This window comes from Nanorana parkeri, unplaced genomic scaffold (genome assembly GCF_000935625.1).
Source record: "Nanorana parkeri isolate BGI_ZX_2015 unplaced genomic scaffold, ASM93562v1 scaffold452, whole genome shotgun sequence".
Taxonomy (NCBI): domain Eukaryota; kingdom Metazoa; phylum Chordata; class Amphibia; order Anura; family Dicroglossidae; genus Nanorana; species Nanorana parkeri.
Window position 1 is genome coordinate 225,070 of NW_017306720.1, and position 17,937 is coordinate 243,006.

At 41.5% G+C, this 17,937-nt stretch overlaps 1 protein-coding gene across 1 annotated transcript; it reads right to left on the minus strand.

Annotated features, from left to right (window-relative positions):
- Window positions 1–909: 909 nt before the first annotated feature.
- LOC108790139 (galactose-3-O-sulfotransferase 2-like) lies at window positions 910–6,376 on the minus strand. Its single transcript, XM_018560352.1, has 3 exons — window positions 6,366–6,376; window positions 3,547–3,847; window positions 910–1,743 (listed from the first exon to the last, which is right to left on the minus strand). Exons 1-3 carry the CDS (start codon window positions 6,374–6,376, stop codon window positions 910–912), a joined length of 1,146 nt encoding a protein of 381 aa, XP_018415854.1.
- Between the last annotated feature and the right edge of the window lie 11,561 nt (window positions 6,377–17,937).

Here is a 17,937-nt window from a genome sequence, read left to right on the forward strand (position 1 = left end):
TTAAGTCTGGGGCACTCCCTCCCTCACACTGTGCCTGGATCATGTGTATCACAAAGCTCTACAGCAACAAAACATAGTAATGTGCGGTGTGGATGACAGACCCATTTTAATGACAGTGACAGGTATGATTTAGTGGTGAAAATTATTAGTGCCCCCCCAGTTTTGACTGTGGTATCTTATGTGCCCCCCTATATATTGTTCCTAGAGTCGCCACTGGTCAGAGGTCATGGGTCTCATAGCAGGACAATGGCCCAAAGCACACGTCAACAAGCATCCAGAAATGGTTTCAGGGAAAGCGCTGGAGAGTGCTGGACTGGCCAGCAGTGAGTCTAGATCTAAATCCCATTGAGCATCTGTGGAGAGATCTCAAAACAGCTGTTGGTAAAAGGAACCCTTCCAATCTGAGAGACCTGGAGCAGTTGGCAAAAGAAGAGTGGTCCAAAATTCCTGTAGAGAGGTGTAAGAAACTCATTGATAATTTCAGGAAGCGATTGATTTCAGTTATTTTTTTCCAAGGGCTGTGCTACTAAATATTAATTAGGGATGCCAATAAGTTTTCTGGTCCATTTTTTTAGTTTTTCGTGGAATGTGTCAGATTTAGATTTTTCTTTTGCCACTTTTTTGTGACTGTATACTAACATGATTCAATTCTTTTGAAAAATGACCTTGGATGCAGCCGACCTGTGTATCCTTGTTTCTTAGATCTTTTTACTTCCTATGAACTCTGTTTATTCAGTTTCAATATCTGTGCAGTTTGATGACTGTATACACTTATTGCCATATCTTGAACTTTGTGTATGAAGTTAATTCACTTAAACCCCTTTGTTTAAAACCAAGTTAAGAAATATTGTTTAAAATGCAAAGAAAAACAAATCAAAATAGAGTATATATATGTTATTAAAGCGCTATTTATTTGTGGCCAAATTTGGAAACTTTGCGTTTGAGAATCTTTTTCACTATTTTAGTTTTACCAGTTTTTTGTTTGTGTTTGTTCAGCAACAAATTGGTGTATTGAAGCTCTGGGGTGACAAGTCTTTTACACAGTGACCTCTCAGCCCCTCCTAGCCCTTGCTTCAGGTTGTAACCCAGGATTCTGGCTATCCCGGCCTGATATGGTTTCAGAGACTCATCTGTTATTTCGTTTGGATCCACTTGACCTTGTAGGCAGATCTTCGATTGCAAAGTCCTCCTCCTTTGAAGTTCTTCTACTTCTTGTTGCATCCGCTCTCGTCCAAATTCATCCACCTTTTCCCAAAAAGTTTTATTGAAATAAACATACAGTTGCCAGTCCAGCTGGTTCCAAATCTTGATCTTCTCCTGAACACGCACAGGGAGGACATTTCTGGTGAAGTTACTTCTGATGTTTAACGGAAATGACAGGACATCATCATAAGTCCAGCAAAGGGCATCTTTCAGAAGCACTAGTGACTCATCAAAGTACTCTGATATAAGGACCAAGTCAAACATTATCTCTACAGTTTTCTGGGCTAGTTGGAAGTACTTTGATGACTTTGGTCCATTGTGGTCAAAACCAAGGTCAAAGGTCATTAAATTTCTGCCATAACTGCTGTATTTACTTGTTTTGTTATAGAATTTATAGGGATTCATTATATATTCTTCCAGGCTACTAGCATTAATGAAGATGTCTATAGCCTTGAAATATGTGAAAGATGATTCCATTAGCGACACAGGATTTCGTAATATAGTGAAATAGAAAGTATCCTTCGGCATCACCTTCTCCACCTGTAAGTAAAGGTTAAACCAAATGTATATTTGTAGTTTTGTTTGATATATGACACATTAACAGTGCTAGAAGCATGTGTTATGCAATAGGCCATACAGGTTGTCGATATTTTTTGCCTTACATGGGATCATTTAAAGTATGTCAAGCCAAATTTTTTTTGTGTTTAAGAAAAAGTACATAAGGATTAGAACCCATATGTGTTTTGTTTCTGCCACAAGAATTTACCCTTATTTTCTGTCCCAGTGACAAAGGTTTTCCTGGACAGGAAGTGAGGAAAATTCTGCAACAGGAACACAGACATACAAAAACAATCTGACAAGGGTTCTACCTTTCTCCCACTCTAAAAAATAGCATCTACATTTCTTTCTGTGTTGCTGTTGAAGAGTTCTTTCCACTTCCTGTAAAAATGTTGTCAGCAGGACAGGAAGGTCACATGGGTAATCTGTCAATTTTTCAGGCCGGTCTGATCAGAAACCCAGTATAGCTCTATGGGCTGCCAGATGTAAATGGATGTGCGCCGTGTACATTCAATTATCCCCGACTCCATCTAGGTCAGTGGTGGCGAACCTTGGCACTCCAGCTGGGCCAAAACTACAAATCCCAACATGCATCTGCCTCTGGGAGTTATGTCTGTGGCTGTCAGAGCCTCATGGGACTTGTAGTTCCAAAACAGCTGGAGTGCCAAGGTTCGCCACCACTGATCTAGGTCCTAAAAAAAAAAAAAGAACAAAGTTCTGTTTGACGGACCTGATTGTGATGGATCAGAGGTAGTCTGATGTAAATGGATACATGTCCACTTACATCCGTCTCCACATAGACCTGGCATGGGTCCGTACAGCTCAGTCTTTTCCTACAGTACAAGATGGAGGAAAAAACTGAATAGACATGGATATCACAACAGTGACATCTGTTTTGTTTTTATCTGATCTCTAATGGAGCTCTGAATAGGAGTAAACAACCTGTCAGGGGTTCTAATCCTTCACCATTCTAGTCAAAACTAAAAAGTAAAAGAAAAAACTGTTTGCTTGACATACACTTCAATAAATGAAGGGCCCATTTACACTTAGGGTTAGCATGCAGAACTGTATGTTGATGTTATTTTTAGTCAAAGGGGGTGAAGGTCCGCTTTAAATTAAAGGATAATTCTTCCCTACAGAAGAAAAAGATTTGGGGTGCTTATTTCAGAAAGCTGTGAAATAATCAAACAGCGTGGCCTGACAGTGAGGGGCTGCTGTAATCATCCTGCTGTAATCATTCAAGTCCCTGGCTGCTGGTGGTTGAGTGCTAGGATGCTGGATGGTGCCAGCAACTAACCGGCAGCAGTGCAGATTGAAAAATGACAGTGGCAAAGACTACCACTGCCATTATTCAAACCCTGCTACTGCCGGACAGTCTTCTGTCTCCGTGGGTTGGCCAACTTTTGCTGATCCTCAGAACAGTGCCCCCTTCAAGTGGCGCCCAGGGCATGTGCCATATGTGCCATGCCCTGGATATGCCACTGATAGTGAGAGGTTAGTGTAAAGGGTAGTTTACACTTAACCTGCGGAGTGTCCTTGGGGGAATAGGGAGCTTCTAAAAACTGTCTGTCAGTGCTACATTCTGTTACCTAAGCACCTTCAGTGCATCGGGACCAGAACCAAAAATGTTCAGATATTGGTATACCAAGTTGTAGGACCTTCTATGCACTAATGGACACTGGCAAGTAATTGTATACTCCACATTTCACTTTGAATTACCTAGAGTTCTAATGAACTGACCCATTATATTGTATGTTTTCTTTGTGATATCTATTTACAGATTACCTCTCCCAAATGGAATCGCATGTGGTGACACATGATATCAAAATGATGAATGGCCTTCCTTATATAATCTTCCACAAAAGCTGCATTGAAATATAAAGGATAAAAGAACTGTGCTGCGTCATAAGTCGGTAGGGCAAAGGTCAGATTGTGTGATTCTCCAAAACGGAACAGGATGTTCATGATGGTGCTGCTGCCCGTCTTGTGAGTTTTCAGGAAGAGAATATGTGTTTGAGGCAGACATGATTTCTTCTTTATAACATCAATATTAGACGAGCTCTTAGTTGGCCTCTGTGCTATATCGCTGTTGGATAAGAAAATACATGTGATGTCAGGTCTTTTAAAATGACTGTTTTCCACTTAGTTAAGTTACATAGCTTGTGTATATTGCCCGACCAGAAAATATAACACTGAAGGTTATGGTGAGAAGGGTTTAAGGGTATCAAAGAGCCCCAACTCAAAAGTGGATAGTACAGTAGAATCTTCTTGGAAAAAGAGTTGTTCATGTTAGAATACACATTATTGTATCTATAGCAATAACTTATGCGGTATACATTTCGGTCAGTACATGGCAGTGTTTATAAATATCCAGTCTGAATAAAAGTGCAAAATTTGCACTTTTGGCATTTATAAGTGCCTGGATATTTACAGCAGGATCGTTTTTTATTTGTTTTTTATTCGCTGGCGATTAATTTGTCTTTTAGAGAGGGGCATTTTTTATATATTATTGTTGGTTTCTTTTGTAGGAACTTAGAGATTCTGAAATCCTTTAATAAACAGTGCCAATGTTTTGTTAGGATATCCCTCACTGCTTGATGCTGGTTGTTATATGTAAGGATTAGTCTGAGTTGGTCATCCTGGTTTTAATTTTTTTTGTCCAATTTGGTCTATAGTTAATTTTGGTTTTATTATAAGCTCTTTGTAAGGTGCTGTCAGAATATCCTCTTTGTTGTAATCTACACCTTAATTTTTTGCCTCAGATTCAAAGTCCTCCTCTCGGCTACAATTTTGCCTTATCCTGAGGTATTGCCCATATGGGATACTGTTCTTAAGGTTTTGAGGATGAGCACTGCTGGCCTCTAATAGAGAGTTCCCAGCAGTGCTCTTCCTATACAGCTTAGTATATAGTGTACCTGTTTCGCTTTTACAAATAAAGATATCTAAGAAAGGTAACTGTGATTCGTTCATATCCATGGTAAATCTAAGGTTTAGATCATTAAAGTTTAGAACATCGACAAAATCTTCCAAGAGGTTCCTTCCCCCGGTCCAGAGAATCAAGATATCGTCTATGTACCTGTGCCAGGAGAGTACATGGCACAGGTGCATAGATAAATCGTCTCTCTGGACCAGATGTCCTCTTTTTTACACTTTGTAGAAGAAAAAAAGAAAAAAAAATTTTTTTTTCTTGTCAGTTTATATCAAGCAGTCACTATGACTGCTTGATAAATTAACTTTTTTTACATTTTTGGCTATTAGGCTGATCCAAACTTAGGAACAGCTAATAATAACCTTAGAGACTGATCCTGACTTTAGTCAGATTCAGATCTCCCGCAAAGCTCTTTGATCGTGCCTAGACGATCAGAACTGATACATTTCACTCAAAAGATATACATTGTATTTTTTGAGTGAAATGTATCTAAACATCGGGCTCTCGAGCTGTCAAAACAAATAGCAGAGAGGTGAGTCACTGCTACCTCTATGCTATTTTCAGCTGTCAAATACGGGATTGCTAATTGCGGTCCTGTATTTGCATGTAACGGCTTCATTCTTTAATTAATGAAAGGAAGAAGCTTTTACAAAAAGCTTAATTATTTCATTAATGAATGCCTCAATACTGAGGCATTCATTAATGACTGGTAACTGCTGAGAATCAGCTGTTACCAGCATTACAAAGCCTGATATAACTCGTCACGTACAGTGTACGTGGCCAGTCATATAGTCACAAAGCGCCGGGACGTACACTGTACGTCTCCCGTCACGAAGGGGTTAAGGTATATTTCCTTAATATCCGGATTTGTTATATATGAATCAAGTTTTGCTTACAAATATATATGTATGATTGTTTTTTGTATTTTTTGTGTTTACTGTGGGGATCAAGATGACATGAAGGATCTCGGAGTTTACAAAAAGAACAATAAAGAGTTAAAGTCTCCAAGTTACATGTGACAATATTATTGAGTTATATGTTACAACAGATATCTTGGTTAATGGAGCTTTGAAATATCCCCTAGGAGATGACTAACACCAAACGAACAGACTCAATATATCTCTTTGTTCTCCATTTTAGATATCCTTCATGCCAGGTTGTTCTTCACTCACAGGTCAACAATGTAAAACAATTAAAAAGAAAAATTAAAAAAAAAATGCAGAACATCTGACACATCCTCTGTGAAATATAGATTTAGAATCCGTATGTAAACTATATGATATTTTGAGAGATATATATATATACGTTAATATGATCTGTCTCTAATTAAAAAATGATTAGCTTAAAGAAATCAAAAAATTATTACTCCTGGACTGGTTTCCGGTTAAAAGAACAGGCCCTGTGGGGACACACATGAATACGTGATCTCTTTCAGGTAGTTTTCACGTGTTACCAATTAAAGTAACTATGTTCGATGTACTTAAATAGCAGAATCAAAACCTGTGCTAAACAACGCCCTTCTGATGAAGCCCCGGTGTGGGAGTGTGTGAAAAGCGTCATAGGCGTTTAGCAGAGGTTCTTTCTTTTATATAGCTGCTTTGTTGGAGGCCGCCCTGTGATTCGAAATACTTACAAGTCACCCTTACCTGATATATTTTAAACTTTAAGAACATACCTGGTGCCCATCCATCGAAAATAGAGGATAAAGACTTTGCGGTTTCATTAAAGGCTTATATCCCATACAATCTAAATAAGCCGAGATAAGGTTATCTCCTGAACCTATTACAGTTATCACTACAGCTTTCGTTACATTTGACGACAACACCACCTTTGATCTCTGTATCCCCGTCTGGGAAAGAGGACATCCAATAACTTTACAGTGATCCAGCAAAGAAAAGCTTCTCTATCTGCACTTTATCCTATGATCTGGATTTAAAAATTTAATGGAATCTACACAGGAGTTCAGTTAAGGCACTGATTTACAACAACCAGCTCAAAAGCCGAGATAGAGCTACATCTCCTGAACTACCTGCTCTCTTCAAACGGATTCAGTTACAGCAGTAATAACATCACTTTATTGTCTTCAAACCGGATCCTAAAACGAGGACATATCTCACTGTGAGTTAATATCCATTCTTTTCTTTATATTTTGATGCTGACTGTTCGTTTTTCCTCTTTTTCTTTTTCTTCCATATACATGCATGTGTATTTTTTGAATACAGAGCTATTTTTTCATATATACGGACACTATTTCCCAAGTCAATAATTTTGAATACTAGGGAAACTTTTTCCTATATCAGGTATCACTATCATATATCATAAAATTAAGGCTTTTCCAGGACATGCCTTTACTTTGTTTTCCACAGCATTGTTTAAAATTTACTAACTGAATGCAGCCATATATATATATGTTGGTTTATGTTTTTTGATATGTTTATTATATATTTTTATACTCCTACAATAAATATATTTTTATAAATATTTTGTGCATACTTTGAAGGAATGGTGGGATCCCCTTTTGGGGAAAACTGTATTTTTTTGCTGATGTATAGTATTAGTGCAAAGCATCTGTACTATATAGTAGCACTTCTGGATGTGCAGCTGGCCATTGGGGCATTAAGGAATGGAATTTGTATGGCCCCACTACACTGATTAGCTATCAAAAATGAATGTTGCTTCTAATTTTAGAGTCCACCCAATAGAATATCGCCTGCCATGATGAAATGATGGAAGCATGACTTTAGATACATGACAAGGACATGTGTCTTACCAAAAAGTTTAATTTCCATGAACCCATCCCACTCCTAACCGTTTGGTTCCTGAAAACTGGCGGGTGCTGTGGTGACAAAAGGATGGTGCCGAAAGGGATATGAAGATGAGAAGATAGCTGCACTCCACAATTATTGAAGAACATGTCTTAATTGAAATCTGCGTATAATATCACATACTAACATTTCGTGGTCACGCAGGATCCCCTTCATCAGGCCAAATCATGTAATTTTAGAGTGCCGGTGTCTACTCATCTTCATTAACCTAAAAGTTTGATACCAAAAGTTGACCCTATTTTCCCATCTTAAAAAGGCGTGAGAGAGTACAGATAACCATAGCTACATGAGATCCTTTGAGCAGTAAGATAGTATAGAAAGGGCAAAATGGAAAGTACACACACAAATTGAGTCAGCACTACTATATCATTCACCTGGTGTTCTGGGCCTGGCACCCTGTGCAATCAGCTAAGATGGTGGAGCCACAGAATTAGGAGCTCTTTGTTCCATGTGTTCTCTGAAAGGACCTGCCAGGCTAGTCAGCTCATCCCATTTATAGTACTGGTGCGGCCATCTCTACTGTTATGTCTATCACCCGAGGATTCCACTTGCTGCTGCAAAGGGCAGGAACATAGATACGCTTTGGACTCCAGCAAGGTGCAAGGGACTCAGTTAAAAATAAGTCCCTGTTACACTAGATATACAGCTCACATACGTAGCTAAGAAGGGGTATGCACCAAATGACTAGAACAGCAAACATATCTTTCCTTTAAATTTCCCAGTACATGAAAAGGAAAATTAGACTGGTTGGTACTGTATCTAATACTTGGACTGCCTTTGAGAGTTCCTTCTTGGAACTGGGTGAAGTGGTTCACTTGTGCATCCCTATAACTGCTATTATCCCAAATCTTTTAGAGGATTGATTAACTTAAACCCGCATGATTATTATTTTTTTAATCTTTCCCTATTTGGGGCAAATTAGTATTTATGATAAGAAGGCTCTTACCACTTACCATACTGATTTGTTCAGATCCTGTATTATGGTCAGCAAACAAATAATTCCAGCAAATATGAAAATAGTAAGCAGTAACCTCGGGTATCGTAGACTCCTGTAGAAAATAGGAGAGATTCTGTCATTAGATAGTTGCCAATCTTTACATTCATATGGGGGTGTATTCAGTACAGAAAAGTGAAGTGGTATCCCCTTTTACTGAGACACTCTCATTGGACAGGGGGGGTTGCATGTAGCAGATTTAGCACTGATAACAGGGATGTCAGGACCCAAATAATAAGATTCAAAATTTAAAATGGTGGGCAGGTTCACTTTAAATGCTAAATGTTTTTATATAATACATGTATCCACAGCTTGAGAGCATTTCATAGGTGCAGTTTAAATTAGTTCAAGCCCTTGAAATTAATTCAAAGTGCACTTAGTTTTTTTTGGGTGGGGGGGTTAACTCTAATCTGACTTATTGTGGTGTGTCACTGTACAAGCGCTAATGCACATTGTGTTAAGGCAACCCATTCGTTTTGAAGGGGCTGCCAATACACCATAATGGTCAAAAAAAGTCCTAGCAACACTTTAGTAATGCAGTGCACGCAACCAACGTCCTGGTTTGGGTGCATTGACAGATACTGTTGTACCACCCTCTGCTATGCCGCTACTAAGTTTAGTGTTATATCTAGACTAATCAGTCTGGATGCTGATTATTCTGAGATCTGCAGATTTCCCTACGTCTGGTGGATTGATTGATTCTACCTGTTGCTGGTTTGGAGCCCTCAGCATACACTATGGGAGGATTAATATGGATGAAGGATGAATATGCATCTGTCCAATCCCTGAGTAGGCTCACTAAGAGGTATGGCTGGAGTAAGGTGATAATTATTTGGGAACACCTTCCAGAACTCTCTCTCTCTCTCTCTCTCTCCCCTGGGACGAGGTCTGTGTGCTGCAAGATGCCTGGCCTAGGCCTCAGCATGTGGCAGGTGCTGGGGGCCCAGAGGCCTAAGATGTTACTGAGAAAAAAACCTGATGGAAGCTGGGCTGGAGGTGGAATCTGCTTATTGAAGAGTGTGGCAGAGGAGCTGGTGAGAGCTGCCATCTGGACCCTGTAAGTGATCCCTCACCCTACACTCAGGTACTATACAGAAGAGAAGCCAGTTGGTGCACTGTAAGTCCTGTGACTGTTCTTCTTCAGAGTCCTGGACTTTTCCTGGCTGCTCTCTGGGGCTACTACCTATCACTGGTCGCTCTTACAGGACCTGTTGCTACCTATTACTGCTGTTGCTAATAGTGAAGACACTGTCCTCCATTTTGTTCTTCGGGTATCCTGAAACTCTAACCCTCTCTCCTAGTTATTATTGAGCAATAAATACTAAAAAGACCCTACGAGTCGGGCCTGTTCTATCCTAAAGTGTTTGTGTTGCTGGAGCTAAGGAAAAAGGCTGGTGGCTGGCAAACAGGTAGGAACACCCAATTTATATCCATTGGCTCCTTCGGGGGTGAGCGCTACACTGTACTTGTGCATTAAGGTGACATCAGTGGCGTAACTATCGTCATAGCGACCCAGGCAGCTGCTACGGGGCCCGAGGCACTGGGGGCTTGGCCAGGATGAGGAACGAAGGGGTCCCCCTGATGCCGTGCGGGTTGGCTGGGTCGCTATGGCATCGCAGGCTGCTGGCTGTCACTGGCGGCTGTAAGGAGGAATGCGCTGCTGTTCAGATCACTAACAACCTGTCAGTGATTTGTGAAGCGGCGCGTTCCTCCTCACAACCGCCCCTGAGTCAATGACAGCCAGCAGCTGCGGAGGAGGAGGCTGGGTCCGGCGTTGGCAGCGCAGGAGGCAGGGAGGAGGAGGTGGTGCCCGGCAATGGAGGTGGAGTTATGGCTGATAACTGAACCCTGTCAGAGCTGCTGGAGGAGCATAAAACTGCCAGCCAACAAAACATTTATATAACATGGTTATTCACTACAGGGTGAAGAGTTTGGAGAAGGCAGGAGAAGTGAACAATCTAGGACAACAGAGCTGAACTGGAAAAATTCTCCAATTCGGCTCACTTTCCAGTTCAGCTATGGTGTCCTAGATTGTTCACTTCTCCTGCCTTCTCCAAACTCTTCACCCTGTAGTGAAAAAATCTGTTAGTTTCCTTTCATGTAATCTTGACAGCTCCTCTGTTACATGACATGCCTGAGCATTAGTGTAGACTCCTAGCCCCAGTCAATGTTATTTTCTGTGTCCCTTTTTCTCTGTTTATCAGCCTCATATTGTATGTATGTGAATATACTTGTTTGACCCCCCACCCCTATTCCCACTCTAACCTTTTGCCTGTCCCTGCTAATGCAGCAATATTCACTATCAACTGTGTAATTAGCTCTGGTTCTATTCCTGTTCAGCTGCTATCTGCTTAGGTGTGTCTGAGCACCAGAACCTGGTGCACCCACTAGTATAGTTCATTACCCCTTGTGGGTAGGGTTGTCACCTGTCCAAGATTTACCCAGACAGTCCAAGTTTTGAGTGCCATGTCCAGGTTTTATGGCAGCTGGAACCCGGACACAAAATGCCAGGCAGACAGGGGCAACCAAAACTAAGATAGGGGCTACTGGCCCACCACTAAAAATAAGCTACATATAAATAGGCAGCGAATCATTTATATGTAAATATTATGGTTCATTGATATGCAAATTCTGCACCTCCCCCCACTGTAGAAGGTGGTACAGGCCGGTGTTCTGTCAGTGTCTCTGCGCTGGGAAAGGTATTTCAGCTGTTCATCTTTACTCTCCTGTATCTGTCAGTGTGTGCGGCTATCAGCCTCTGTGGCTAACAGAAATATTGAATAGCTCTCTCATGCCTTTTTGCAGTACTCCAACAGTTTAATTCACTTTCAATGAGACCCCTGGCTGCTTTATATTTCCGTACACAGTTTTGCAGCTAAAATCTTTCGAAAAGACCATTTATAGATATAAAATATTGTAAGTTGCGATTTGTTTTATATTTACTTTCAAGAGGTATTGCGGGAATCTACTACTGTAATCCAGCAAATATTGCATCTATGCCAATTCAAAAATCTCAATTATTTTAAGGTAATTGCTGATCAGTGCACATACCTCAGTTACATTGCTGATCAGTATATATACCTCCGTTACATTGCTGATCAGTGTATATGCCTCCGTTACATTGCTGATCAGTGTATATACCTCCGTTACACAGTGTATATACCTCCGTTACATTGCTGATCAGTGTATATACCTCCGTTACACAGTGTATATACCTCCGTTACTAGGGAATATCGGGGCAGATACCTATGTTTCTATGGTTATCGGTGCATCCCTATCCGTTACATTGCTAATCAGTGTATATACCTCCGTTACATTGCTGATCAGTGTATATACCTCCGTTACACAGTGTATATACCTCCGTTACATTGCTGATCAGTGTATATACCTCCGTTACATTGCTGATCAGTGTATATACCTCAGTTACATTGCTGATCAGTGAGAATGCCTCCATTACATTGGTGGTCAGTGTAAGGCCTCCTAACTAATTCTCTCCTCCCTCTCCCCTGGCCGTCTCTCCTCCCTCTCCCCTGGCCGTCTTTCCTCCCTCTCCCCTGGCCGTCTTTCCTCCCTCTCCGTCTCTCCTCCCTCTCTCCTGGCCGTCTCTTATCCCTCTCTCCTGTATATTCCCCAAAATAATTGCCACTAGAGTGTTTGGGTTTTGCTTGAAGAAAAAGAAGCACACCTACTTGTGGGGTGCCTGGTAAAGATCTGGTGTGTGTTTAGGTTGTGCACCTAGGCTATTTAAGGGGGCTCACACCCTCTCCAAGAAGCAGATACCACAGAAGTTATCAATTTTTTCCATGACAATCTGGTTCTCTGCACTTTAGAAACAACTGTTTTTTAGCCACATTGCAGACCACAATGGTGCTGTCAGCAGCAGACACATTAAAAGGGCCCCCACTGCAGAGCTCTTTCTATCTGCTACCTATTCAAGTGCGCTTTCCCGATGCTGGACAGTTTCTACCAAGCACATACAGTACCTAAAGGCTTTATTATGAATATTTCTAGAACAATTGGGGATGGGAGGGGGCTCTGGGAATGTCGATGAAGGAGTGTGGTATTACAAAATATGGCCAAATATTCTACAGTTTAATTCAGGCCTATTACTGCTGGATAAAAAAAAAACAGGTGTCATAGCCAAAACTATCTAAATAAAAGCCTTTTTTTAAGTTGTATTGAATCAGGTTGGGGTGCTATTCTGACTCCGATTGTTTTATTAGCGATGTATCCCTTGTTGAGACCTCTACGCCTGGCCTGTATAAGCAGATATCACCGTGGGCAATCCTTATCAGATAGCTGAACTCACCAAATATCTTTTCATTAACAAATTGCTTTATTGTATGCAGCAGATTACAGCAGACAACATGATACAGCAGATGAATGAAGAGACGGTATTTGAAGGTCAGAGATGGTAATGTTTCCAAGCATGCAATGCATATTAATATGTGGCCATGTTAGAGTCAGCCATTTTGATGCCAGAAGACTACTTGGAGAAAAAGGGGGCGGTACATTACACACAAGGGGAGGAAATGCAGAAAAACATGGTGCAATAACCAAAATGACCACAAGATGTCAGTATAAAAACCAGCTATACAATACCAATGAGCAAATGGCTTAAGGAAAATGAAATCGGAAAAAAGGAGGTTGTTCCCTGGAGTTCTGATATACCTTAAATGTCCCCTTTAGTATTAATTAATCATTTAAATAGGTCCTCAAAGGTCATTTAACCAAAATTAGTCAAAACAAAAAGGAGGGTAACAGTGTATTACCAGAAAAAACACTGTGGAAGGAGGTTATTGAATTGACCGAGACCTATAATTCATATCAGAATATAAACTTTATTGATTACAAAAATGTTTCCGGTGTCTGTTATTTCACTTCTCAAATTACTATTAAAAGAACAACGTTGTTCATGACACTCATACTCCCATTCATTCATACAAACTAAGCGTTCCCACAAACTTGGCAGTGTTTGATTTCCTGGTAGTTCCCAGAAGTGGGAATATCCTCAATGTTACACCTGTTTCTACTCCATAATTAAGTTCCTGCTTAGCATTAATATAGGAGGTGATTTATTCATGCCTGAGGGGTCTCCAAATTCTTTTTCATCATATATGGTTGCTCCTGGTATACAGTCAATTTAAGGGGGAGACTAGTGCGGGACCTGTTGATATTATATAGTTGTCTACCGTACTCACTTTTCGTCGTCTCTTACCCCTCTCGTCCTTTTAAGTCCGTGGGTTTCTTTTTCAATTTTGACAGTCCTGTCTCCAACGTATGTTTATTCCGTGGGAGTTCTTAATCTCACTGCTCTTCCACGGTTCTTAAATCGTATCCATGAACTTCCATTTGTAGATCCAAGAGTGTCCCAAAAGGTAAGGTGCTTTCTCCGGCAGTTGTTTAATCTGTGGTAATTTGCAATTTCCTGGTCCTCAGATATTCTGCCAGCACTCCAACGCTGCTCTTTGGGATTTTTGGCGACTCCAAGGCTTGTAGATTTTCATTATTTCCGTTCAGGAATCATGATTATCCGTCAGGTAAATGCCATTAGTGTGGATACACTTAGCCTGTGTTACACACACTCAAATATATGGTTGCTCCTGGTATACAGTCAATTTAAGGGGGAGACTAGTGCGGGACCTGTTGATATTATATAGTTGTCTACCGTACTCACTTTTCCTCGTCTCTTACCCCGTCCTTTTAAGTCCGTGGGTTTCTTTTTCAATTTTGACAGTCCTGTCTCCAACGTATGTTTATTCCGTGGGAGTTCTTAATCTCACTGCTCTTCCACGGTTCTTAAATCGTATCCATGAACTTCCATTTGTAGATCCAAGAGTGTCCCAAAAGGTAAGGTGCTTTCTCCGGCAGTTGTTTAATCTGTGGTAATTTGCAATTTCCTGGTCCTCAGATATTCTGCCAGCACTCCAACGCTGCTCTTTGGGATTTTTGACGACTCCAAGGCTTGTAGATTTTCATTATTTACGTTCAGGAATCATGATTATCCGTCAGGTAAATGCCATTAGTGTGGATACACTTAGCCTGTGTTACACACACTCAGAAGTGGACGCGTTTCGCTCCGCCCATCGGAGCTTCGTCAGCACCTTCCGGATGGCTGGTGTGGGTTTACTTAACTAGCTCTTTCACACCTGCTTTTGATGAACTATGTTATTCTCATTTCACATTATTATAAATATTAACTGTCGCTATGCATTGTGTCATATCTTTACAACTGTGTAACAGCACAGGTGCTGCTGCTGAGTTTAGACCAATCAATAATGTAACAGTAAAAAAAAAAAAAATTACATATGCAATTAGAATACATTATTCAATTTTTCTGTGCTTTTTACCTGTACATTTTTAAGTTGGTGACAGGGACATTGACTTTAATTCCAACTTCTCAATGAACTACTAATGCTATCCAGGAAACACTGAAGTTTTTTTTAAAAATCAGAAACTTCACTCAATTTTCTTATAGACTACAATCTTTAGTTTAGTTTACTAATTTGTATTGAGATTGTAGTCCATTATGGAAACAAGCCTGGAGTGGTGGCTACTTTACAACACACACAGGGACCATGGGGTACAAAAGTAGCCACCCTCCAGAAGGAAGGACAGTGTCAGCACCAATCATGACTAATCACTACCATCACTAACATAGGTGATGGTAGTGATGATTTGAGGATCTACAGCCGAGTGATACACAAATACACTGCTGCGGCTACGTGACAGGTTACACAGCGGGGAGGATTTCCCTGCTGTGTAACCTGTTAGATGCCGATCTGAATGGAGAAAAAGCTGTCAGCTTCAGGCATGAAGCTGACAGCTTTTTCCTCCATAATTCTAGGTGAGGCTCTTCCTCACCTGCCTCCCCTGACCGCAAGTCCCTGCCACAAACTGTCACTTCACAGCTTGCGCTAAGTAACTTTCTCTCTATCTGTTTCCTGTATCATGATTCTGATTGGTGACTGCCAGAAACCTATTATTACTGGCCTTTCTTACATTGGGCTTTCTAAATGGAAAAGGAAGCAAGAAGCCTACAGCGGGTGTGTTTGGAAATAGCTTTTCTAAATCAGTGCATGCATTCTCTGATCACCAGATTAACAAGTTAAACTGCACTACAGCATTGCCTGAATCCTTTTATGTGGGTGGCAGCCTCCAGCTTTTGTTCCAATGGATATTGGAGCACTCCTCCCTTCTTGTTGTCAAGAACCTAGCATGAAAATGCACATTATCCAGAACTACAATGAATGCAAATCATGGGCGCAATGCATGCAAACCAAGAGCAATGGGATAGCAAAAGCAGTTTAAAAAAAAACAACTATTTTTTGAAGGTTTTAGGGGTTGTAGTTTAGTAAGTGATTCATTTGAAAGTGAATGTATAAGCAAAACTGTTTTGTTTGTTCTAACAGAGTATTGGATCTTTAAATACCTACCTTGGATTTCCAATTCAGACATCCTAAATGGCAAAAACTTATTTCAAGGAGGTGCCCTTTCTGTGTTTTTTTATTATTTTGACAGCAGTCACCGCTATCAAAATAAAAAAAACTACAGATAGCAGGGGAATTAGTAGCTCCTCCAGGTAGATTGACCACAGGCAGTGGGCGGGTGCAGTAGTCAGCCTGCTATTGGCTGATGCAATTTAAAATAACCAATAGCAGGCTGGCTATTTCTCACAGCTGCTGGGTGGGAAACTTGACGCCGGATTTCTACCTCCAGCAGAAGAGGGAGCAGCGGAGGAGACATTGGGCAGGGCAGGGTAGAGGAGGAATGGGGCACAGCAGCAGAGGAGGAACGGGTACGGCAGAAGAGGAGGAACGGGGCATGGCAGAGGAGAAGGAATGGGGCATGGCAGAGGAGGAAGAGGAGGAATGGGGCATGGCAGAGAGGGCAAAACAGGGCATGGCAGTGGAGGAGGAACGGGGCACCGCAGAGGAGGAGGTAAGGGGCACAGGATAGGAGTTAAGGGGCACAGCAGAGAAGGTGCGAGGCACCGCAGAGAAGGTACAGGGCATGAAAGAGGAGATATGGGGCACCGCAGAGGAGGAGGTAAGGGGCACAGGATAGGCGGTACGGGGCACAGCAGAGAAGGTACGAGGCACCGCAGAGGAGGAGGTAAGGGGCACAAGATAGGAGGTACGGGGCACAGCAGAGAAGGTACGAGGCACCGCAGAGGAGGTACGGGGCACGGAAGAGGAGATATGGGGCATGGCAGAGGAGGTATGTGGCACAGCAGAAGAGTTACAGATTTTTTAATAAAAACTGTCACAAATGTCAAAAACCCAGTCAGTTTAATTTATACTCTAAGGGGGGTGTTATCAAAACTGGGGCAGACAGAACCTGGAGCAGTTGTCCATGGCAACCAATCAGTTTCTGTCTTTCATTTTCACAGCTTAAATGAATAAACTGAAGAGAGAAGCTGGCTGATTGGTTGCCATGGACAACCTCTCCAGAATCCATCTGCTCTAGTTTTGATAAATCCCCCTTCTTGTGTCTCATTGCTGAATTGTCCCTGAACTTGCTGTTCCAGGGACACAACACGTTGGAGATAATTTCTACAAAGGGGGTAATTTCCCCTCTCAGACCCTATTCACAGGTGCCATTAGGACCAGACAATGGTATCCTGCAGCATGAGAATGAATGAGACCTTAGACCAGCCTTACCCAATCAGGGTGCGGTGGCACACTGGTGTGCTTCCTGGCCTCCTCAGGGGTGCCTCAAAATGTTGTGGAAGTGGGACTGTGATGTGAAGGGGGGCTCCTGATGTAAAAGGGGAACTCTGATAGTAAGGGGAGACTCTGATATGCAAGTGGGGCTTCTGATGTAAAGGAGGGGGGTGGGATCTTGATTTGAGGGGGGGCAACACCATGTGAAGTGGGAAACCCCTTTTTTTTGTGTAGTGCCCCCCTTAAAATCTATGACATTTTAAACTGGGGTGCCTCACGATTTTGCATACTTTTAAAGGGTGCTGTGACTAAAAAAAGGTTGAGAACGGTGTCTCAAAAAGAATATTAAAGGGTTATTAAACCCTTAACGGTTTTTGCATATATCGGTTTGTTAACAAACAGTAGATATATGCAAAAACATTTTAAAAAAGAAAAAACTCTTAAAAATGGTTTAAACTTACCTGTGCCTTAGACGCGCTCCCGTCCGAACATCTGAAGATTCTTGGGCAGCCGCAAAGGATCTTGGGGTGGGCGCATGCGCAGTTCAGATCTTCAGCAGGGAGACGAAGAGAGACACAAGGTAAGTCAATGCAGCAGTGTGCACCCGCACAGACTCCGTGGGAAAGGAAGTGTCAGTTAAGACAGAGGAGTCAGCGCTGGATCAGAGACCGACACCAGCGCTGGAGGGACAGCTGAAAACTACAGGAAAGAAGAAGATGATGGGATCAAGAGGCATCATTTAATGTAAATCCTTACACTAAC